The 25,818-nt window shown below is 35.8% G+C and overlaps 1 protein-coding gene across 6 annotated transcripts in view; it reads left to right on the forward strand.

Moving 5' to 3' along the window:
• Positions 1 to 25,818, forward strand: part of BEND6 (BEN domain containing 6) — a 39,709-nt gene continuing 13,891 nt past the window's right edge. For 2 of the 6 annotated variants that reach the window (XM_004673592.2, XM_012724094.1), the window contains exons 1-3: positions 1 to 299; positions 15,419 to 15,635; positions 20,804 to 20,981. In XM_004673592.2, the coding sequence (XP_004673649.1) occupies positions 15,516 to 15,635; positions 20,804 to 20,981 (298 nt within the window). In that variant the 5' untranslated portion in view covers positions 1 to 299; positions 15,419 to 15,515. Of the gene's footprint in view, positions 300 to 325; positions 1,002 to 14,196; positions 14,315 to 15,418; positions 15,636 to 20,803; positions 20,982 to 25,818 lie in introns of those variants that run through there. The other 4 variants (XM_012724089.1, XM_012724091.1, XM_012724099.1 and 1 more) reach the window with 4 other exon arrangements.

The raw sequence follows: 25,818 nt of genomic DNA on the forward strand, positions 1-25,818 counted from the left end.
GGCTTCGGCGGCGGCCGCAGGCTGCGTCCGGGCCTGAGCGCCCAGCGCCCCCCACCCCGCGAAGCCCCCAGCCAGTCCGCAGGTGCACGGGCAGGGCTCTTCTGCACTCCCAGATACCTGGGGCTTCTACCTGTCCAGCCTCCCTTGACTGAATTGCTGGGGAGCCCGGCGTCAGGGGGCGCCAAGGAGCCAGGGGGAAAACCGTAAGGCGCTGTCTTGAAGCCTCCAAGCGGTGGCATCCCCACCTCCCACCTCCCCGCGCCCCGCCCAGAGGTTGGGGCTTTGGAAGATGCTGCCGGGTGAGCTATTGCTGGCGGGGGGGTCCCTGGCACGTTAAGCGTGGACATCGGGAAGGGCCTTTCCTGGGAATTGGGGTCCTCCAGGAATGGGAGGCCCAGCCCTCTCCAACCCCCTCTCTAAACTAGGAATGCTCCACAGTCGAACGCTTGGGTCTGCGGACGTGAACTATTTCACCCCCAAACTTGCTGCAGTTTCGCAGCTAAGAAATGGGCGCTTGAGATCCTCTTGTACCCCTGCGTTTAGCGCAAAACCTTGACTCATCTAGTGTATCTGAAAGGAGATTAGGGAACTGGCAGATGTAGGAAGCTGAGAGTCTGCTTGTAAGTATTTTGAGAAAAAAATTTAGGGAGTGTGAAGACTCCCTTACGCATACACCCCTTCTTGACTCGTTGCCCTCGTCCGTTTCTTCATAACCAACAAAAACTATTGTAGTTGATGGCCTGGAGATTTTACTGTGGTCGCTGATACCATGTCAGCGCAGAAGGTATGGCAGAAGCGTGCTGTGTGCCTTTCTGCGACCGCCGAGGCCCTGGCCGGGTGCGAAGCTGCTGCTGCAGCAGTCTGCGGCATCTTGCGGCCTTGACCGCTAGTGCGGTACCACGTTGTGCTGCTCCCAAAGCAATGCCGGCTTTCACTGCATGGAGCTGTCTTTTGCTGATTGCTTAATTATTCGCAACAGAAACTGCAATTACAGTGACAAGGTAACGCGATGCTGCATTTGTGAAATTTGTAGTAACTATTAATGTGAACTCTGGAACATCTAAGAGAACTGAAATAATTTGTGGTAAAAATCTAAGGTGTAAAATTCTGAAAAGCAGCTAAACAATCGATGGCAATACTATTTAAGTTTGTTATTTGCTTGCTGGATCTCAAAATCGGTGTTTTCCATTTATATATAGAAAACTATATATATGAAACCATTTGTAAAGTGCAGTAGCAGAAAAAGTTTAACCATTGATTTTCTTAAGTCCTTGAACATACTTTCATGCATAAGCATTAAAGGTAACTGCAAAAGGCATTGCATAATGCATTCTTAAATGCCAGCTGCATAAGTATGGGAATTAGTGGGTTAAGTTCTCCTATGTACAATTTGCTTCCTAAAACAAAATAAAGTTGTTGGCATGTTGCATCTCATTTGCTTGTTTTGGGTTAAAGGTGGAAGGCCCTTGTTTGCAGACACTGTATAAAAATGTTCAATGTCAGAGTACAAGCTGCAGGAACAGTCAGAATAGGCTTCTTAGGTCCCTGGCACTCAGGGGCTGACAGGTAGCACTGCATCATATGCACATTGCTCAGAGATTCCCCCATACTGCAGCCACCGCAGTGAGTGGTTGTATTCCTGTCCATTGTGCAGGGGTAACTGAAGAGAATCCTGAGAGCCTGCAGTGTGTAACACAGGGGGGAAAGGAGGAATTCCTTACCACATTGACTCAAAATGACCTGGTAGAGTGATTTAACACAACAACAAAACTGAATGAAACTTCTGCAAATATTAGGAGAAATAACTAATCAAATTTAGTGATCTTTATACTTATTGACTACAATTTTTGAGTGAGCTGAAGTGGCTCTAGGAATCCTTGAAGCATGTCTAAGCCCACAAAATCTGCATAGTAACCAATGTGCATGGAATTCTTCATTATTAACAACAAAAAAGCAACTAAAGGACAATTATAAATTTCTGAACTATTACTGTAGTATAGTTGGTATAGTCTGAATCTTGCTGCAGTCATTTATAAATATCAAATGCATACAAGAACATCATTTATCTCTCTAGGCTGGCAAGTGGTTTGTGATCTTGAAGTAGGCTTATTGAAATTTCTCTTCAGATGCATTCATTTCTGTTTTTTTAATCAATTATCTCAAGGATATTACTAACAAGCAAACCAATCACTGAAAGAATTTCATGTTTTGGTTGCATTGTTATTTTTTGATTTGCTTGTGGCTAATACATAATATTCTTCTCCAAATAATAACATATTAAGTGCTTCTTTCTGTGTGTTTTTGTTATGCCTGATGCATTGTGGAATTCAATAAATATTAAATCAGCCAATCAATCCTTTTTGGAAGTTAATTTAGTAAAACTCATATATTTTCTTTCTGCTAGGTTCTTATTAAAAAGAATAATTGAAACTGTATGAAAGTCACTAAAAAAGGTAAAGTCTGAGTTTAAATGTGGAAGAGGAAGGCCTGTGGCCAAATCTTGCACATAAAGAAATGAACATCAAAATTAAAGCATATGTAAATTTTTTATTTGTTATGATGGTGAGTTAACACTGTCATCTAAGAAAAGACAGGTGAGTTGAGAAAAATAGTTAAGAGAATTTTATATCAAGTATATACAAGATGAATCATCGTGCAGTCCTTCCTTTTGGATTCCCAGCCAAATTTAGAACACATGAACCAAATGAAACTTAAAATCTCAACTTTATTCAGGATAAGTCAGTTGAAGAACATGGCTTAGCTCCAAGCCCAAATGGACCATATTAATCCTTTTCTACTTACTTAGCATGTCCACCCAGTCACAGCCAAAGAAATCTCAGCCTTGCCAACACAAGGACAGAAGGTAAAATGAGCCACTCCACAAAGGCACACAGCATGAGTGCGTAAGAGACAGGTCAATGTATAAGAAGGGAATTTTTATACATCAGCCCTGACCATTAATGACTATAAAGTCTCTACAATTTCCCTCCATGCATCACTAAAGCACTCCTACTCCCAAAGATATGAATGAGTAAGTTGCTTTAATAAACCGGCAGAAACATCAGCAATACTTCCCTAGAGATAAAAAGTTGGGCACAAATTCCCAGATTTTTAATCAGGAAGAAGAAAAGGACCCACCTAAGCTGGGTAGGGACCAATTAAGAGAAAGGGAGAAATTAGGACATGTGAAGTTACCCAGGAAGACCATGGAAATATTTGCAGAGAGGTCAGAATCAGAACGACTGAGTATCATCAACATAAATTATAATCTAAGTAATACACTTGGGAAGAAATGATGAAGGAAGAGAAAGTAGAGTTGGAATCTGAACTTTGGAGCTGGCTTCCAGTTATAAGACAGAAAAGGAGGGCAGAAGGCAACCCTTTGGAATTCAAGTGGAAAGTAGTACAATTTAGTCACTTAGTAAATGTACAAATGTGAGGTTAAGGAGAACAAAACTGAGAACAAGAAGACTTCTGGAAACCCTCCAGAGACCTGATTCATTGCAATGGGAGAGGCCAAAACCAGATGTTAATGGGTTGAAGAGGATGTGTGAGACAAAAAAGAACAAAGAGCAGTGTCCACAATCTTTGAAAAGCTTAACTCTTAAAGGGATGATTACAAATAGAATTAAAGCTAAAAGAAGACCAAAAAAAATTCCTTTTGTTATAATAGGACTTCTTGAATAATTTTCTAAGAGCAATCAGTGAGAGGGAAAGTAAGAGTTGAAAAGAAAGAAGAGAACATATTCTTGTGTGACTTGTGCTTTAACATATCTCGAATGCCCAGATTGGTTCGTTCTGCTCTTAGGCTGCTTTTGACCCCGCAAAGTTAATTTAAACTGCCCCTGATTAGTTATAATGGTTATCTGCCACTGTGTCTGCCCACCAACTAAGAGTCAGAATAAATTTTTAGGGAAGATTAAGGATTACCTTGGAATTTAGCCCAGGTTGTCTGTAAGCTTTTATTACAAACCTCTGATGAAAGTAAATAAATTACCTAACTGGTAACATACAAGAACATTATGTTGAAATATTATCCCCTTAAAAACAAGTTTAGGTAAAAATGACTCTAGTAATAAATTTTGTAAACAAATCATTACACTTTTGGACTGGTGGTCTAGTTGTATCTAGATAAAGTTTTTTACTCTCTCTCAAATTTAAATGAAAGAATTTGAGCAGACATCTAAGTAATAGCCTGTTTATCCCCAAATTATGTTTTAAGACTATCATTATTATTCAGATAGTGTAAAATATTTCTACCATTTCTAAGGATAGGCATTACAAAGCAAATTTGAAAGCAGAAGTTATTGCCTTCTAGGTCCAAGATAAGAATATGCTGTAAGAATATAATCAGGATACAGGATCTGCATCCACAATATTCATGTCCTTGTATCAAAAAGTAAAGGAGCTATATAGCATCTGAAATAATTTTGTCTTTTTTTAATTATTTATTTATTCATACAGAACTGGAGTACAAGCCAGAGGTGCAGGGGCAGTGAGAGGATTCACCAGAGACAGAGTGGGGAGCAGAACAGGCCGATTGACAAAGTACACTGCTGAGGGGAGTAGCAGGCAGGTCAGGAGAGGTCTGCTGCACCATGTGGGTCACCTCCGGGGCTAGGGATCAAACTCATGTTAAAGTGGCTTTAGCTTCTTAGTGCTGTGCTTTAACCCGCTGTGCCACCAGGGAGGGCCTTGTAATAACTTTCAATGTAATTCTGGAGGTAACTTTCAGCCACCAAGACTAGAGAGCCATCATATGGATGGGTCACTATTTTTTTTTTTTTAATTTGGATTTTGTAGTAATATGTCATTATCAGCAAATATTTTCTGGGAAAGGGCTTTATATTCATTTTACCACAATAAAGACTTTTTAAATAATTTAAAGTCATAATTTTGACAGAAGACATTTCAAATGGAATCATCCCAAATTGTTCTTTTAACATTTTAGGAAAGTTTAGAACTTAGTTAAGATTTGTTGTTCTGTGGTAATTCTGCGGGGGGTGAAGGGGATATGTCCTTTTTCTGAGTATTATGGCCTCCTTCAAAAAGTCTGCTGAATATAGGAGTTTAAAAACATCAATATAATTGAATTCATCTAGTCTATAATGCTTTGCAGACAGTTTTTGGAAAGTTATCATTTATTATCCACAAGCAAATAGAATTCATTTATATAGTTTCCACACTGAGTGTGGGATTAGTCATGCAGGAAAGTACTAAGTCATTTGACCAGAAAATTTACTCATAGTTGCATGAACTGCCAATGGAAAATTCAAGAGCTGTGAATAAATCAAATTATAAAACTCTTAGAATTATAAATCACTGAACAGTATTCTTCATTATTATTCAGATAGTGTAAAATATTTCTACCATTTCTAAGAATGGGCAATTTACAAAGCAAGTTTGAAAGCTGAAGTGATTGCCTTTTAGGTCCAAGATAATAATATAAGTTATAGCCATTTCCACATAATAAATGGAAAAGAAAAAAGAAGTAAGGCAGAAGATTTATGTTTTCATAGTAAATATGTAATGAGATGACTAAAACCTTGATTAATATCTTAACAAAATGATAGTTAAATTTTCTTCATTTCTCTCAATAATCTTTGTAGGACTTTCACATTAAATATTTTGTGCTGTTAGATTTGTATAGTAATGTATCAGCTTAGAAAGAATATGTCACTAAAAGAGAAGAGGTAGCAAGTATCCTAGACAGAAAGAAGAATTATAAGGAGTATCTGATGATTAATAAAAGAGGTTTGAGTAACACACATTTCCAAGATTCGTGAAATTAAAAAAATGTAATAGCATCCTTTGGACATAGGAACAGAAAGAAAAGTGCTTTAAAATGTCTTTATAGCCCACAAATACTTTATCAAGTACAAAAGGGAAATACCACAGTATATCCATAGTTTATATTTTAAAGGGGACAGTCAAAAAAACCTAAAGTCTATTCTTTGTTTGCCCAGCCTCCACTACAGGAATTCTTAACCTGTAATGCAAAGATAGGCTTGTATGGAACTGAAATAAAATATTTAAAATGTGAGTTATATTGGGGGTTCTTGATCCATAGTTTTCATCGGGCTCTTAAGGAATTATTAGAGAGTGAGAGAAAAGAATATCATCAAAACTACAAATCCACACAGGTACCAAGATTTCTGAATGCAGTTTCAAATATTTCTCTCAATTTTTCAGCTTAAGCATTACTTACATGTCTTCCTTGTGACTGAGAGAAATGTCTCAAGCGCTATTAGTCTGTAATGAGAAGAGGAAAAACTCTTAAATAAACCTATAAAGCAAGTTAAGGGAAGTTTCTCAAATATAATTGAACGCTGCCCACCCTAGGACTAAGGGGAGCTGGTACGGTACACTGTGAGTTTTCTTGTCTTTTTACAACTTTAACAGATTGTGAGAGAGGTAACTTTCATTGGGATGTCAGTTCCAACTCTGGGAGTGGGTTCATTAAACTCTTGTATAGATTTCTTTCATGAGAACAAAGGGTTAATTTGATTCTCAAAATGATATTAGGCTTATTAAGTGTCCCAATTTTTTTTTCTAGATGTTTGGATGGATAAGCCCAAAAACACTGCACCTAAGTTTTAGTCTTGAGTTCAGCATCTCTCTACAGTAAGTTTAAAAGTAAATCACCCTCCCCAACATTATGTCTGGGATCTCACCAATCTATGCCTTCTATTTTTATTATTTTATGAATTTTTGAAAGAAAATATAAATGTGAAAATTTCTAATAACCTATACATAGGAAATAGAGGAATAACTTGATAAAAGTTGGGACTTTATTTTTAATGTTACTTCTATGTGATATAAAAGAATATTAGAATGAGAAAAGAAGGCCCTCCCTGGTGGCAGCGGGTTAAAGCACTGCACTGAGAAGCTAAAGCCACTTCCGCATGAGTTTGATTCCTGCCTGCCCCGCGGTGACCACATGGTGAGGCAGACCTCTCCTGACCCGCCTGCTGCTCCCCTCAGCAGTGTACTGCGTAGATCTGCCTATTCTGCTCCCCACTCTGTCTCTGGTGAAGCCTCTTGCCGCCCCTGAGCCTCTGGCCTGTACCCCAGTTCTGAATGTATAAATAAATAAATCTTAAAAAAAAAAGAAAAAGAAAAAAGAAAAAAAGAAAAGAATGAGAAAAGAAAATAATGGTAGGTAAGGAGAAAACCATTTAAGATGATTTATTAAATAAATAATCTGAAATACAAGTGTTAGTACATCAATTTTTCTAATGCTAGTACTTTGAGAGTATAAAATTAATAGAAACATTGGTAAATAGTAACCAGTTATTTCATTAATATATTAATAAAGGAATACCAGGGTAGATATTTCAAGGTGAAATAGCTTGTCATTTCATGTTATAAGATAAATTAATATTTGAATCTTGAATCAATCTTGATTTTTATGCATAGACATTGATCCTTGCACCAGAATTATTATATTTTGTAAATTTTAAAAATTGGTCTAAAGTTAATTAATGTTCTAGCATTTGATTACTCCAAGCAAAAAAAAATCAATCTAATCCTGCTTTCAACTTAATGTGCTACATTAATCAAAAAATATGAAGTGAAAGATGTTTATATGACTTACAGTTAACATAAAATAGAATTTATTATTGATTCTGATTCTTCACTCTGCACCTGTGTTCCGGACAAATGGAGGATAGACATATAAATATTAGGAATGAAGAAGGAGACAGAAAACTACTAGCCAGAGAAAAGTACTCTTGAAACTAGTATACCTTATGAACAATTTTAGAGATGCTAAAACTGTTTTAAAATTTTTCCTGAGTCTCAGAATTTGCTCAGACTTTCAGATAACTCCATGCATAGCTACAGACTTCTCATACACAGTTCATAGGGACAGGTGACATGATGGAAGAGGTAAATATTGTCTTTCACTGTTCTAGCCTCTGATGTCTATGCTGTTACATCTCTGTCATAGTTTTGCTGACCACAGGAACATGAAAATAAACTAGGTGCACTGTATATTTACAAATAAGTCAAAGGCAAGATCATTTAGGCTCTGGCTCTCTTCCCAAGCCTAGAGCAAGACAGAAATTGTTGTTCAAATAATGAAGCTAATGAACATGACTGTTATCTCTCTATTCAGGCTGCTACAATAAATACCCAAGACAGGGTAACTTACAAACTACAGAAATTTATTCCTCATAGTTCTCGAGGCTGGAAGTCCAAAATCAGGATGTCAGCAGGTCAGGTTCTAATAAAGGCCCTCCTCCAGACTGCAGACTGCAGACTTCTGTGTCCTCACATGGTGGCTAGGGATAAGGCTTTCTATGAAGCCTCTTTTTTGAGAGTACTGAATGAATTAATGAGCGGTCCTTTCACCACCACCATCACCCCCATTAAGACTTAATCACCTTTCAAAGGCTCCAAAGCTTAATACCAACTCTGGTGGTATTAAGGATTGGATTTCTCACATCTGAATGGGGGATCACATTTGGACCATCGCAACTAGGTATAAGGAAGTCACAAGAATAGTGCTGTACCTCAGGCTAGTCACAGTAAAAATGTTATCAGCTCCTAATCCAAAGAGAGGGGAAAGGAGAGGTAATTGCAATCTGAAAGGAAACTGTCATATAGAAAAGGCTACTAGGAAAGTCTGAATAAACCCATAGAAAGGGCACCAAGAAGATAAATTCTCCTAACTTCCTGTTCTCTTTCTTCTGATCTCCTGCTTGGATACCTATTGACGATAGCCAGCTGGAAAACAGGCAAGGGAGTCCAAACAAGTCAACTTCTAGACTTAGCAAGCTAGAGATGCTAGATAAGGCATCAGGAAGGATAAAGAGAAGATCTCCAGCATTTGTTTCTGAGCAGACTATAGTCTTCAGAAACTCTTGGTGAACAAGTCAAGACTTCAGTCTCTGGGGGAGTCTATGAGGCAGACACTTGAACATGGAGAGCCCTGTAAAGGACTTGGTCAGGTAAAGAGAGCAAAACCTTAGTTATTGGAATTAATAGAATCATTTTTGCAAGACTGACTTGATGGCTTGTTTCTATGTCCTGGCTCTAGATCCCTTCTTTAGTCTGCTTAAGAGGTAGCAACAGGGGTAGTTACCAGTATCCACTAGGGCCCTACCCTAGATCACTGATCTACAAAGTGTGAATAATACTTGTACTTACCCCAAAGAGTGACTGTGAGAATTAAACCAGTGAGTGCAGATTAAATGCTTAGAATATACTCTATATATAGTAAACACCCAGATTAAAAATTAGCTATGTATTTTTTTCTTAAGTGAAAGAGACAGAATTAGCAATATCTAAGGATATCATATAAAGAAACTAAATGAATCCTTTCCCTTAATAATGGTTACATACATAACAACACATGATATCACTGCATTATTAAATTAGCTTTGGTAAATATACAGCCACAAATTGTGGGCAGATAAAAAATGTTTCCTTTCTTTCCCATCATGGTAAGTTGAAAATGACTCAATTCTTTTATCCTTCAAATATACTTAATTTTTTTTGGCTCAAATATAGTCTCCAGTCTAGTCTAAGTAATATGACTATGGTTAGGCGTTATTGTTGAAACATCCGAATGCATACTGATCTTCTCTTTTATTAGATATTGCTAAAACAACATGGGAACTGAAAATGTGTTTTGATGTGATTTGGAAATGGAGTAAAAAGTGTGAGTGGAAATTCTCCCTAATGGACATTAGTAAAACTTAGTAATTTCTAGCCGGAATTCGAGAACACTTTGACAAGAAAGCAGTTGTTTTGCTCAGGAGAGTGCTTCCAGTTCTGCAGGAGAAGCACACCATCCATCCCAACTAGGTTTCCCTACCTCTAGCATAGATACAGATTTTTAAAAGTCATGAACAGTTCCACCTTCTGCCTTGCTACAAGTTAAACTGAAGCTAGGAGCCCATTTCACAGAACCCATAAAATCAGCCCCTGAATATCTAGAATAACTTCAGCACCAGTCTCCTTTCAATTTAAAACTCCTTTAGTGGGGAATCTTCAGTTCTTATTCTGACTTGAGGAATGCCAGGGACAGTTTATGTCTCTACATTCCAAAACTGGATATAGAAAGTCATCCAAAACTTTTTAAACATTATAAAAGCATGTTTTACTTTTACTGTAATGATATACTTACCTTTCACTATTTTTATTTAATTCATAACAGTTAATATTTAAATACAGAAGCAGATGAGACACTTAAATATATTGATATTCAATTAAGTTCCTTAAATTTGGTGACTTGTTTCTTAGATTTCAGTGGTTTTTGCTTATTTGAATTCCTGCATTAATTGTATCATTGACTTATTAAAAGTAAACCTAAATGCATTAAGAATTTATATTTTATACTTTATTTGTTTCATTAACCACAAAGTTCCCTTTTCTGTGTTGTTTTAGTTATGGTAATTCATAATTTCAGTGTTGCTTACAACATTGTTTTTCTTTATTTTCTTAATTGAGGTAATATTGGGGTACTCCCATCAGGTATTACCCCTGTAGTGTACTCACAACCAACTCACCCATATTCCACCATTATAAACTACTGTGCTTCGAACACTGTTTTTAAAGCTAGTGAGTTATGAAATTAATATAATGTGCAATGAACTAGTACCTTTAAAAATTAAAAAATACATAGTAGATAGAATAGAAATTTAGAGAGTATATCACATGTAGTGAGAATGAGTATATTTCATAAAACTTTGTTTTCCTTTTTTGTTTGTGCCTGTGTGTATGTGTTTTGTCAATTGAAATGTAAAGTAAGTGTAGTTTTTGCTCTGAGCTGTGGCCCAACCAACATTGAAAGCCGTTGGCTGATATCCATTCAACCACCTATCTTGGTCCTTGTGGCTGTGGTTATGCTTAATCTCATCATTGCAGCCACCTGAGGAATTAATGACTGTGTTGTAAAAAATAAAAATAAAGACGGGCAGATAATTACATAATGGATTCTCTACTATCAGAAATTAGCCATGTTTACTATACAGCCATATTCATAAAAGTCCTTCAGAATTTGCTGGCAAATAATAGAAACTTTGAGTCACCTATTTGAAAACATGTAACAGAAAAATTGACCTGAAATCTACTGAAAAGTAGTCATTCTAAAGAAAGTCTGATATATACATTCTGCTTAATATTGAATGATTTGTTTGTAAAAACAAATTGAGTATTTTCTCCGTAATCAGTCATATTAGCAGGAGAAAACTTTAGTACAACTAGAGATAATATAAAACCAGTAGTTTAGAAATTGATTTCCCCCAGTTCTTTCACTGAGGTTAAAACACATGTAAAATCTGCCATGATAACCCCTTTTAAGTGTCCGGTTCAGGGATTAAGGGTATTCTCATTGTTGTGCAGCCTTCAACCTCATCCACCTCCAGAATTCTTTTCATCTTGCAAAACTCTCCATTCATTAAATAATAATACACACCCCTCTCCCCACAATGGTTCCCCCCAACCAGTGAACCAAGACTTTGCATATGTCAGCATCACTAAATAACATTTAGCAGGGTCTATCAGTTAAATCTAGCAAAACTTGTTTTTATCAAATGCAAAGAATTTGCTTTAGGATCTTATAGGCTATATGTGTATCTCTCAAGCATTATTCTAAATTTATTTGTAATAATGTGCAGGCATGTAAGGCACTGAGGAGGAAGCATTTATAGTAACTCACCTGCTGTCCAGGAAGAGGAAGAAAAGAAATGGTGATACAGTTTTAATTCCTTTTATATATTATAAGTGGATTCCTAGGTCAGGCTTCAACAAACTACCACCACCTGTTGTTGTTTTTTGTTTGTTTGTTTGTTTTGTTTTTACAGCCTGTAAGCTTTTTATGTAGTTTTAAATAGTTGAAAAATTAATTTTAGAATAATATATCAACAAATCATATGTGAAAATTATATAAAATTCTGGGCCCTCCCTGGTGGTGCAACAGGTTAGAATGCAGCACTGCAAGCTAGCTACAACCACTTCAATCCCAGGGACCAGCGGTGACCCACATGGTGTGACAGACTCTCCTGACCCACCTGCTGCTCCCCTCAACAGTGTACTTTGTAGATCTGCCTGTTCTGCTCCTCACTCTTTCTCTAGTGAAGCCTCTGACTGCTCCTGCACCCCTGGCTTGTACCCCAGTTCTGAATAAATAAATAAATAAATAAATCTTTTTTTAAAAAAGAAAATTATATAAAATTCAAGTTTTAGTGTCTGTAAACAAAGTTGCACTGGAATACATGCACCACTGTGGATGTATATGTGTATGTATTGTTAGCTGAATACAGTGTACATTATTGGTGGTTTACGATAAGGTCAGTCTCCCTAAGCCCTTCCTCTTCTCCAGGGGGTCTGGGGTGGAAAAGTGAAGGGGTCAGGAGATGATAGTTCATTAAATGAATGGGGGAAGGACTCCCCAAGGGCTCTTCCTCTTGCTCTCCCTAGGGTTTATCCAGGGCTCTTACTCCTTGGAACATGTCTTGTCTTTTTACTTTCTTGACACTATCATCTGGGAAATGAATATTTCTGTTGCCATATTTATGAAAGAATTGCCTGAGCCATGATTACTAAATTTACTCTCATGTTTTCTTTTAAGAGTTTTTACTTTTAGTTGCTATATTAAAGTATGTCACTGTGAGTTATTGTTTGTGTATGATATAAGGTAGGGTTCGTTCTTTTTCATGTCGACATTTAGTCCTTGTCAAAAGTCAGTTGACCATAGATGTAAGGGTTTATTTCTGAAATCTCATTTCTATCCCAGTGATGTCTAACCTTATGCAAGTACCCCACTGTTTTGATCACTGTATAGCAAGTTCTGAAATTGGAAAGAGTAAGTACTCTAAGTTTCCTCTTCAACATTATTTTGGTTATTCTGAATGTCTTTGTATTTCCATATATATTTTAATATCACAATGACAATTTCTGTAAATGTCATATGTTATTGAACCAATAGTGTCAACAGTGCATTTCATTCATTTTGGTGGACTTGACTAAGATTAGCTAAATGAATTTTTTTCTGAAACAGAAGATGAATATTCTAACTTGTCTGACTACTTATTTCAGTAGCCCAAACACTGGTAAAATTTTACCGCAAATGTTTGAGGTCAGCACTGATTGAAATTTTTGTGAATGGGAACTTCCTTCAATCACTCTTGTGGGACACTGAATAACTTTAGAAATTAGCTTTTATTGCAGACTTAATGCTTCTTAGTGAACTCATTAAAAAATTATCACAAAATAGGTAGTTACATGGAAAGCCTCACTTAGTCACTAGTATGTGACTCAAAAGTAAAGTTAAGCTGCTTTATACACTTCCTATTCTGTCAAAAGTTAAAACAAAAAATAAGATTTTCATCTCACATATATTTGCACTAAATAGATTTTGCAAGTTAAAATTACAGTTGTAGCATTTCCTTTTTAAACACAATACAAATATAAAGGAAATTTCCTTTTTTGGAAAATACATTTCTCTGTGTGACTGAGGAGCTGTCACCTAACCTTTATTTGAAAGTAATTAATCTGAGAAATAATGACATACGAGAAGGCAAATATCAAGAGGAGAATTTAATAAAGTTCTGCTAAGAGATGAATATGCTTAAATAAATTATAAGTTCATTTTAGAAGGCATGGAATTTTTTGGTGATGTTGGCACAATATTGTGAATTTGCTACAGAACACTGAACACATACTTCCAGCTGGCTTAAATGATGATTTTTTAGCATCATTTTCTCAATTTACAAAATTATAAGTTAGAAGTAATATCAGGATATGGTAATAACTATAAGTGCAAAAGGCATTTCTATAAAGATGAAATATATAATTTTTCACTATACTTAACATTAGTAAATGGGGACTTGTAATTGATTTTAGTGATAATAATACCTTGAATGTGTTATGTAAGTCCATTCTGACTAGTAGACTTGTTTTACAAAAAGTTTACTCAGTTATTATTGGCATATTTTTAATTTTATGAATAAAATTTTGTAAAAATTATTTCCTCTCTCACTATATGAAAATCCACTTAACTTTCTCAATTTTGACTCTTGGTTCTGTAAAGTCTAAAATATTTACTATCTGAGACTTTTTAAAAAATGTTTCTTAACTTTGCTTTAGGTGAATACACTAATGATAACTGTTAGGAGTAGTTGTTTGTTTTTTTTTTTTTTTCTTTTAATCTATGGAATGTTCTTAGTTATATATCTCTGATTCAAGATGCTTATGGCAATCCTAGAACCAATGGATTTATAACTGTCTTAGAGAATGTCATGTGAACTAAACAACTCTGAGTTGTAAATGGGAGATTCATTGCAACTTGAACACACCCTGTTGGGTAAGTTCACTCTAAAACCTCATTTACAAGCCTCATCTATTTTTCTAGACCTCAGAGAACATATATAGTGTGAGAATGTAGTACCTACAAAATCAACAGAATGCCCTAGACCTTTCCAGACTCTACCTGTACTTCTTGATTTGCTTGCACCTGAGATTATTAGTTAAGCTTGATATTAGGTATCATGTCTGATATTTATAAGATTTGACAGACTAAACCTATGTGTTAACTCATGTGCTATTCACCTATTTGAAAACTTAGTCAGTCTTCAGAGTCACAGAGTAGTTTGACAAGACCACCCCACATATTATTTTTAACTTGGAATAGAAGATAATTAATCTCTTTAAAAATAGGTAAAAAGACCATAATTTATGAAAGAATTATTCGGTGTAATTTTATAATAAGCCTGCTACCTTCTGCTTTATAGTCCACATATTTCTTGAGGTTCCTTTGAAACTCATTGTTGTCTGAGTTTCAGACAAACTTATTTAAAATTTTAACTTTATATTAACTATCTTTTCATGAAAATGAGCCAATATACTCAAGTGACAAGGATACTTTGACCAAATGTGCTATATCATCTTTACATAGCAAAAGTTTAAAATTAATCTTTTCAACCATATCATATCGTCATCTAATTTGTCAAGTTCGAAAGATGATTATCCCTCAAAATTTCTGTAAAATGTACTGTTGCCTTCAAAATATTTATTCCTATTCTTTACAACACTGTTTTTCAACTTACACGAAGGAAAATCTTCTGTCTCAAAACTTTAATATATCCCAAAAAACAGAACAAAATAATCTTCAAACAATTCTTATTGATCTCCCTTGGAATGCTTTGTTCTTGATACAATATGCTAGTATTAATGTCTTTTTCCTAAAGATATGTAACCTCATTCCTCTGAAAAACTGTTTGCCTAAATGCATGTTTCTCCGTTGTTTGGAGTTCTCTTAACTGATTAACAAGAAAAATCTTGTACCACTATATAAACTTGTGGAGACATAAATGAAAACATTTAATAAAAGATAATTGAGTGGGTAGTGCCATTATGAAATACACAATTGTAAAATATTATGTATCCTTTTTTTGGTTTTGTTTTTAAGGAAAAACATTAACTTTGGGGCTACATCAAGAATAGTACCAGTTACATGGACATTCCCTTCTACAGTTGCAGAAAATCTTTGATAATTAGTTGAGAAAATGCAGAAGATTTTACAAACAGATGAAATTACCAATACCCAAACTCTTAGAAAAGGAAAAAGGAAAAGGACAGAGACAATGGATTCAGAGAATGCAAATAGTGACATGGATAAAGGACAGGTTGGTGTTTTATTGCCTTGGTACAATTTTATTTTCTAGATCAATGTTAAGTCCATAATGCCTTTCATAATTCATATTCTATATATTGAAATTTCCCCTCTTCTATTAATTAATTCTCCCCTTTAAGTCTTTATACAGCTGGGAATTTAATTCATGTTATTTTTAATATTGAACAAGCAGACATTTTTATTTGCTTCTATTTAAGTATGGCCTATTAACCCATTGTCCAAAAATGTGAAATATAATATTCTGTGAAATTAATGATCAGCAAACTATTAAAAAACATTTTTCCTCTTAAAAACTGGTGGACAAATTAAAACACCTCACTAAAAGGTATTTTCAACAGCAGTTTGTGGCCCATCCTCATCACTGCTCTGGTTAAGATTACTAATTTTACTTTTTATGTTTTTATTTATTCACTTTCTGGATAAAAATTCCCCACTCCCATATTCCTATACTTTGAAAAACCTATCAATGTGTTTATCTTGTATCTTTTTATGTGTCTTTGTAATACATGCATTTGTGCATGTTTTACCTGCATGTGATCCTATTTCATTTTTCAGATGCCTACTACCCATTGTCACAATTAAAATATTTTTCATATTAAATTTTGAAGTTTCCTTCATATTCCCATCCCATCTACTCTATTCTCACATCCCATGACCACCATGGTAATCAACTAATTTCATTTTTGCTTATCCTTCAACTGTTTCTCTGTTCAAATAAAGCAAATATAAGTAGAGTCTTACCCTTCTTTTCCACAAAGAGGAACTTACCAAGTATGCTGTTTTGTATGCTATTATGTTTTAAGTTTTTAACTTAATGTATATTGAAGATCTTTCTACTAGTACAAAGGATTTTCCTTTTTACTGTTCCATATTATTCCACTGTGTATACATAACATGTTTTGTTTTACTAGCCCCCAAAGATGGATATGAGGTCTTTCTGATCTTTTTCTTATTACAAACCAGGGTGCATACACTGTGCAACATTATGGCTACATCATTTTGGTGATACAATGGTATCATAATGTACACCTCGATCTGTTTCTAATTTTTCAGAAACACTTAACTGACATCTGTCTATATTACTGTTATGCCTATTAGCTATTGCATCTCACTACTCCACAGTTTAGATAGTGTACTTACCCTTCTTCCAATGATGCCTCCAGCATCTTGCTGGACAAAATAATAGTCCCTACAAATAATAATAAAATAATACCTCTTAAATATTCTTTTAAGAAATTGTTAAAATTTCCTATAAATAGAATAAACACATAAGAAAGTGTTTTATGACTCCTAAGTTACATGATAATTTCTAGTTGGTATCTAGACTAGATACCATAAAATTGCTTTCCAGAATATCCTCATTAGCCGCAAACATAAGGGGCTCCTATATTTGTACTTCCCCACCAAAACTTAGCACTTATATCCATATTTGTCATTTTTAATATTTCATAGGAGGAAATATTTCATTTTGCTGTTCTAATACAGATTTGAGGGTCCAGTGGTTCCTTGAGGGTTAAAGTAGCCACATGCTGGGCCCTCTCTGGTAGCACAATAGGGTAGGACTCAGCACTGCAAGCTAGCCACAGCTGCTTCAATGCAAGTTCAATCCCTGGCCCTGGAGGTGATCCACATGGCGTGGCAGAACTCTGTTGACCCGCCAGCTGCTCCCCTCAGCAGTGTACTTTGTTGATCTGCTTGTTCTGCTCCCCATTCTATCTCTGTGAGGTTTCCCACTGCCCCTGCACCTCTGGCTTGTACCCCAGTCTTGTATGCATAAATAAATAAATCTTAAAAAAAAAAAAAACTGGGTTCCAAATGTTTTTTTTTTTTTTTAAATAGCTACATGCTCTTACAGGCCATTATTATGATTCCTTTAGCAAATGTTTTCCTCCAAAACTTAATAGCTTTCCAAATTATTTATTTCTATTTGCTTCCATTGCAAGTAACTATGAGATCTTATTTGCTCATAAGTAATCTGAACATTCTCCTCATTTATGATGATATCTGTTCTCAGCATCTTTGCCCTCTAACTTATGACAGTAATCTAAAGGTTGAATAAAACAAAGAGCATGGGGGAGACATACTAAATCCAATGATTGCCTCTCGGGCCCCTCAATATTGAGCAAAGAACACTAAAAGAGAAGCTTCTGTGGAATCCTATGGTTATAGTTTGTCTCCTGCTATTTAGAAGTAGAAGTAATTAACTTTCTCAAACTCAATGGTTTGACATTATTGGACTCAGTTAATTTAGATTGCATGCTACATTCTAAGAACTAATAGAAGAAGATAAATTTCCATCTCTGCAAACTGGCTATCACTGACAAGAAGCTGCTGATATACACCAGCATTCTTTCTTTCTCCAGGCTCCATGGACACACAGTTTGCCTTCCAAGGTATTCGGGGGGGGGGGCACCAAGATTTAACAAGAGTCAACAGCTTTTCAGAATGTTACACCTGTATTCTTCTTGATATAAATTAACCTCTAAGCAGTTCAGACATATGTCAAGTTTTGGGTAATACTGTTTCTAGATAGCAAAAATGGGATCAGTTATGTGCTACAGAAACTACAGAAAGGGTCAACGAAAACAGTGACATATACAAGATGAAAGTTCATTTCCCTTTCACGTAATAACAAGAGCAATCTAGCTATAACAGCTCCACAACACTCAGGATCCTTCTAATCTTGTTTATTTTACCTTCCTCCACACTCAGCCACTATCTCTGAGTAAGATGCCTACTCCTTTTCCTGTTATCATCTTTTCTCTCCGCCAAAATCAAAAGGAGAATAAAGCAGGAGAAGGCATGCCCATTCTGTCAAAGTCCTGATGCAGTCGTGGTATACATGGCTACTACTCATGTTCTCTTGGCAAGAAATTAGTCATAGAAGCATACTGACCTGCATGGGAATCTGATAAATGTAGTCTGCAGCTGACAGCTATTTGTAGAACTATAAACTTTTGGTTGGGGCCTCCCTGGTCGTGCAAGGGGTTAAAAGACAGCACTATGAAGCTATCCACAGCCACTGCAGCACAAGTTCTATCCCCAGCCAGACAAATGGCCCACCTGGTACAGCAGACCTCTCCTGTCTTACCTGTGAATCCCCTCAGCAGTGTATGTCTAGATCTGCCTGTTCTGCCCCTCACTGTCTCTGCTGAATCTCCTCATACTCTCACCCCCTGCATCTCTGGCCTGCACGCCAGTTCTTATATGCATAAACAAATAAAATCTTTAAAATAAATAAATAAAAATTAAAACCTATTATTATAGAGAACAAATACCTGGAGATAACCTATAGTTTCTGCCACTGTGCAGATTCTTATTGGATTTTTATCTTTTCTGTTGAATTTCATAGTCGATTGTGGTGGGATTTCTGGTCTAGTCTTCATTATTTGCACAAATACTACAAGAGAAATCAGTTTTCTGTGGTTTTAGATTTTGCAGATACCGGTCCCAATATGATATTTGTCCATTAACTTTATGTCTTTCCACTGATGCTTATTTCTTTCCTGTAGGAACCTGCTAAAAGTGGCAAGAACTAGAACATATATTCTAATGTGCTGTCTGCAGTTCATCATAGGGTTCTAGTTTGAAACAGTTCTTTTAAGATATTAGTATAACGACAGGATTTAAACCTCAGTGGATCCTTAGTTCTCACCCTCTCCACTTGCAATATTTTTCCTGGGAAGTAATCCAAGCTTTCAAGACTCTTACAGAGCATTCCAGCATCTGGAGAGAGTTACTAGTCTTCTGTGGAGATTCTGATTCCCATGACTGTTTCCTAGATGTTGATATTACTATCACCTGTCTTCCCAGGACCCTGGGGCTCTACTGGCACTAGATGTTGATATGTGCCATCCTGGTGCCGTGACTATATTTTATACAGTTCTGGCATCTTGTGTGCTCTGGCTGCATACTAAGCTGATTCTGTTTCACCCATTCCCTCAGCACTTTCCTATCTCCTGACCAGGACACAGGGTCTATTTGTATTCCCTAAACCTGAGTCTTGAGTCTCTAGGCCCTTTGTCTAGAACACCAGTGTTGACCATTTCTAATCTACAGCCCAGAGAGATACCACATTACCCTGATCATATACTGACACAGCGCCTCTTTAGGGACTCACAGTGCACTAAGAAGCAAGGAGCCAACCCTCCTGCTCTAGGACTGCTCCTCATTTATCTGAATGTTTCTACCACACCCCTGTGGTCCATCTTCTTTCCCCTCATCCCCAAAAAGCAAGTGCAAGAAAAGATAAAGACACTTGACTCTGATTCCCATGCTTTGCTCTTTATTCTATAGGCTCCTCCTGAATGTCTTTTCCCTCCAGATGCAGAAGGAACTTCCTTTATGTGGTGCCTTTATCTGTTTTACTCTAAAATTTATTTTAAGAAACTTTATTACTCCAGACTTCTAAATCTGGATCTTCATACATTCTCTATGCTACAATTTTCCAGATTTGAATTTATACATACAAATAGAGATCTATATATAGCTATATCTAGCTAGCTATATATGTATATATGCATACACACACACACACACACATATATATGTATGTATGTATGTATATTTAAAGTTTAGCTTGGTACTTTGAGAATATTCCTGTCTCAAAACAGTCTGGATTTGACTGTATTTTGAGCATGTATTTTGAGACAATTTTCTTGCAATTGACCTTAAAAACTGTTTCTAAACATAGAACATAAATTCTTTGTCTACATGAATCATTTCTCTTTTTTCTCTGATGCAATAAACCTCAAAACTGGCTTCATAGAATAGTCTTTACAGCAAAGCTGTGAATGAAGAGTTAGGAGAAAATGAAGATTGGAGATAAATTACAAAGTTGGTTGTCTTATTGACTCTACTCTGGTACTGTCTTTCTTATTTGTATTTTTTACTGATATTTGAAAGTCAGAATCCTGATTTCTGCATTGAAAGAGATGGGCATAAAACTCTGGCGCTCGTCCTCTATTCTGACTTCTAGGTAATGGGGAGATTAAGCTGAGCTAGTCGCTAAGTAGGGCCCAGCTCCTCTCCTGGAGCTGGAAATCCCCAGGAAAACAGAAATTTGTAGGTGTAATGAATTCTTTGTCAGCATACAGAACATGGGCTAAACCATAAAAGTTGCTTTGAAGCCTCTTCTGTTGTGCCTGCCTTGTATTTTAGAGAGACCCATTTTCGGGAAATGCTTTTCTGCCTGGGGAGAGCTCCAGTGAAGATGAAGAACCTTTAGCAGAGTTGTCCAAGGAAGAATTATGCATGAAAATAAAAAATCTGAAACAAAAACTAACAAACACCCGGAAAGAAAACAGCCGACTTCGACAGTCTTTGGTCATGCTTCAAGGTAACCTTTGAGAAAATTGACAATATTTTAGATGAAAGAGTAAACAAATGATGAATGAGACATATTGCAAATCAGCTGTAAAGAGTGGAAAAGAAAACTAGTACTTTAGCTCAAAAAAGCACATTTTAAGAAAATCAATGATTACATATCTTAATACAGAAGTGCTCTATCAAAGCATCTACTTAATTGCCTAGAATATCTTAAGTTAGTCTCACACAATACCAAAGGTGTTCATTTAGTAATATTTAGTGATTATTTATTGAGCATTTAATATAGGCCACTCACTGCACTAGATCTTAGAGAGAAAAGGTTAGTAAAACAAAATTAATGTGTTGAGGTGTTGATGATGTACTCATTTCATTTTCTTCTGCAAGGAAAAGCACTAGAAAATGGGTCTGTTGTCACCCATTTCAGAATCACTGCAATTAGTGATTTCACATATTAAATTTTGGTTTTGGCATTGGCAGGGTTAATTTGAAGAAATAATCACATTTCATTATAGGCATATAAAGGGGAAAGATCAGCATAAGCAAATTTAAAAGCATTTGATATAATGCTTTTTTGTAGGACCCAATATTGTGCTTAACTGCTTATTTTTTCAAAAATTAAGTTTTCTATTTGCAGTTAAGCATAATGTACTATTTTGTACAACTGAAAATTTGTAAGCTGTATGTTCTGTCAGGCGTTCTATTGTAAACAGTAAATACGCAGAACACTTGAAAATAAGTCCCTTTGGCTGCGTGTGCAGAATGAGTACTTGCAGCAGAAGAAGTTAGGAAGAACTGGCTGGTTGATACGTTAGTAATACCAACTAACACAATGCTGCCTTCAGAAAGACAGAGGATACTTCGAGAATATTTTTGAAGGCAGAATTTATAGGAGACATAGTACATGTGACAGCAAGATTAACAGAGTAAAACTTTACGTTAATGAATGACTTTCCTCAAAATATTTACTAAATTGAATAGTTTATATAGTTGTAAGTAGAAACAGCTGCATATGCATGGAAATAAGATGTTTATTCTATTAATGAACCATTATTTCTTTATTTTTTCAATTTCAAATATTTCATTTTTGAAACTGAAGATTTTCAAAGATTTCAAAATTTTGTTCTAGAATTTAAAGTAAGATGAAAGTCTGTTTTTGTAAAGTTAGTATAAAATACTATTAGTAATTAAAAGTATTGATTGGGGAGTTTCAGACCTAGATGTGAATCTTAAGTTTGCTACCAGCTATACAACTTTGGCCATGTCGCTTTGCCAAGCCTTCATCCCTAGTTTTAATTTCCTCAAATAAAATGAGGGCTATCTATTACAATTGATTTCTACAAAGATTAAATGAGATAGTTAGAGAAATACTGTAACATTCCTGGTACAGGATAGGTGTTTAATCATGGCAATTGTTATTACTCTTTTTTTTGTGTGTTAGCACCAAAAGTTTGCTTGTAAACCTACACCAAAACAAAAGTAGACAAAATTTTATTATAATTTAGATAAGAAAATTCTAGATGAAATAGTAGCAAGTCAGTTTTAATAGTATGTATAAAAAAATATCTCTGACCAGTGTCTTGTCTCTCACATTCCTGGATTGCTTTCATTTCCTCCTCTCTTTTCTTCTCTCTGCTAACTACCTTTACCTCCTCCTGTAGCCTCTCTCTCAGCTAATGACATCTTCCTATTTCATTGAGAAATTGGAGGCTATGAGGAAATTTTCATACCCCTGCATGTGTGCTTATAGATGCTACACTTTCGCTCCATGTCCTCTCCTCTTCTCTACCTAAAGGCAATTGTCTCCATTTGTACATCAGATCCATCCTCCTTTGCTTAGCCAATGACACAGCTCCGAAGATTCTTCCCACTTTTTCTTGAAAAATTCAAATTTTCCTCCTCTAATGCATCATTACTATCAACATCAGAAATACTATTATTTCTCCCACTTAAGAAAAAATTTAAAAACCTCTCAGGCCATTTACTTCTCCTCCTCTCAGCTTATTTCCCCCCCCCCCTCTTTATAGGAAAACTTTTTAAGCGGCTTCAGTCTACATACTGTGTTCACTTTCCCTCTCTATTGTCTCTGATCCCACTTCATTAGGTCTTTATCATTACATTGCATTCTCTTCTCATGATCACTCATAACTTCCATATAATAGTTTGCTTGAGCTACCATAACAAAGTACTAATAAGTGAGAAGCTTAAACAACAAATTCATAGTTTCACTGTTCTGGAGCTAGAATTCCAGAATTGAAATATCAACAGAACCATGCCTTCTCAGAGGGCACTTAGAGAAGCTCTCTCTCCTTATCTCCTGGCAATATAATGTGGATATTCACATAGTGCCCTGCCTATATACTTGTTTCTGTGCCCAACCTATCCCCCTTTTATAAGGATCCGAGTATTTTTGGATTAAGACCCATCCTAATGACCCAATTTTAACTTGATTACATCTGTAAAGACCTATCTTTAAATAAAGTTTCATCCTGAGGTGCTTCGGATTAAGACTCAAATATCTTTAGGCAGAATACAATTCAGTCCATAACATTCTCTGTACTGTCTTTGTACAACTTTTCAACAGTCTTTGTACAGGTTGTTTCCTCACCCACATGGATTCACTTCAAACCTGCACTCCAATTCATCCTTTCCCTGCTCTCCTCTACACATCTAAATTTTCAACTTCTCAGCAACATTTTGTGTTCCCTTCCCTTGCCTGTTTTTTCCTAACTGATCCATGCAACTATATATAATCTATTATTTATTTAGTATTTTTTGCTCCACTACACTCATTGGACTTCAGATGACAAGAAGTCAGGACCTGCCATCTCCCACTATCGTTTTCACACATGCATGTATTAGTCAACAAATATTTATGAAAGACCTACTTACTATCCTATGGCCCTAGGAAAACTAATCAATAAAATAAAGACTTTTTTCTCTCAAAGTGTATGCAACAATACCTACCTAAATAATTATGTAATTAATTACTTAATGTTTTAATTGGTGACAAGTGCTATGGAAAAAACAGGTGCAATAAAGAAAGACTGGGATTTGAGGGAAATGGGAAAGTTTTAAAATTTAAAGTAGTATGGTAATAGTAGAAATCTTTGTGAAGCTATATTTGGGAATTTGGAAGATACTGGAAAGTTCAAATTCTGTGTATATACCAAGTAAGAAAAAGCTCTAAAAGAAAAATGCATACTGGGAGTTTATCTTCTATTCAGTCATGCTCCTAAATAACTCTGAATGAAGCATAAGGGCTGTTTTTAAGTAAAGACCAATAAGGAACATGGTAGCGTAGACATGCCATTCTAGCCATTCAGAATGCAAAAGGTGTGTGTGTCTATGTGTGCTAACATTTGAATAATATTTCATTGATCAGACCAAGAATGATATGAAAGAAAGTATTAAGTTAGCTAAACTAATAGAATGAATGTACACTTAGGAAAAACGAAGCATCACCAAAAGCTCAACTCTTGTAGCTAATAAAATTTAGTAGACTCAAAAGCTGTTTTTCCTGGTGTCACTTAAATAAGAGCAAAAGCGTACATTAAATATTTGAATATTTCTTCCTTTCTTGAAACCCCACCAAAAGTAAATTTAAAATGCATGAAAGCACAAGGACAACAAAAATTCCAGAGAAGACAACATCAGCTAAAAGATGCCAAAAGTTTTGAAGCTGAACAACAGATGACTGAACAACAGAAAACTGAAAGCTGGTGTCTGTGATGGAAGTTGGGGTCCTGACTTTTGTTGGTTCAACTTACAATTATTTTACATATTTAACATAGCAAAATTAAGTGATGATATCCTACAGCTAGATGTGTTAAATGAGAACCCCATTGTTAGTTGAAGAATATCTTTAGAGACAGAAAATTTAAAAGAAATGTCAAATTATTGAATCACAAAGCTGTAAAAACTCAGGAATTATACCTGCAAATGATATTATAGTAGTACTGGTGGTGGTAGGAAGGTAGAGTCAAAGCCTACCGAAAGACCCTACTGGTCCACAAAGTCACAAATACAGTCATCCCATGGACCATGCAGCTATCATTCCTCATCACAGTAGGAAAAAGAGATTTTCTTCCAAAAGAGATTGAACCAAAGTTCTCAATTTAGGGAAAATGGGCACAGCTGAAGAGAGTACAATTATTTGAGGAACCCCACTAACACAGAAAACAGATCAAAACAAAGACAAAAATAAATTTAGAGGAAACAGGTGAAGAAGGAGGCAGACGAAAGATCCATGAAAAAAAGACCAAGGAATATTTAAAGAACAAGAAGGAAGGAACTGGTCACTCACTAAAATGTCTAAAAGTTATAGTTGAGAAAATCTTGTTATTAGAACAAGAAGAAAAAGAAAAGGGAAATAGAAAAATTCGGGAAATAGAGACTCGAAACAGATGGTCACACATCTCAAGACAAGAGGGCCTAAAAGAGAAAAGTGAGGGCCTCCCTAGTGGCACAAAGAGTTAAGTCACAGCAATATGAAGCTATGGGTAGTCACTGCAGCACAAGGTAGATCCACAGCAAGAAGATGGCCCACATGGTGCAGCAGACCTCTCTTGTCTCACCCATGGTGAATCCGCTCACCAGCCCCTGCATCTCTGGCCTACACCCCAGTTCATGTATGCATAAATGAACTCTTTTTTTTTTTTTTTAAAGAGAAGTAAGAAGAAGAAAATAATTAACAGTAATATCATCAGAGAAATTCAAATCAAAACCAAAGTGAAATACCACCTCACACCTGTGAGAAAGACTCATATCAAAAAGGCCAGAAACAACAAGTGTGGACAAGGATGTACAGAAAAAAGTACACTAACACTTTATTGGTGTGAATGTAGACT

Source organism: Condylura cristata, unplaced genomic scaffold (genome assembly GCF_000260355.1).
Source record: "Condylura cristata isolate star-nosed mole 26May11 unplaced genomic scaffold, ConCri1.0 scaffold00001, whole genome shotgun sequence".
Classification (NCBI taxonomy): Eukaryota; Metazoa; Chordata; class Mammalia; order Eulipotyphla; family Talpidae; genus Condylura; species Condylura cristata.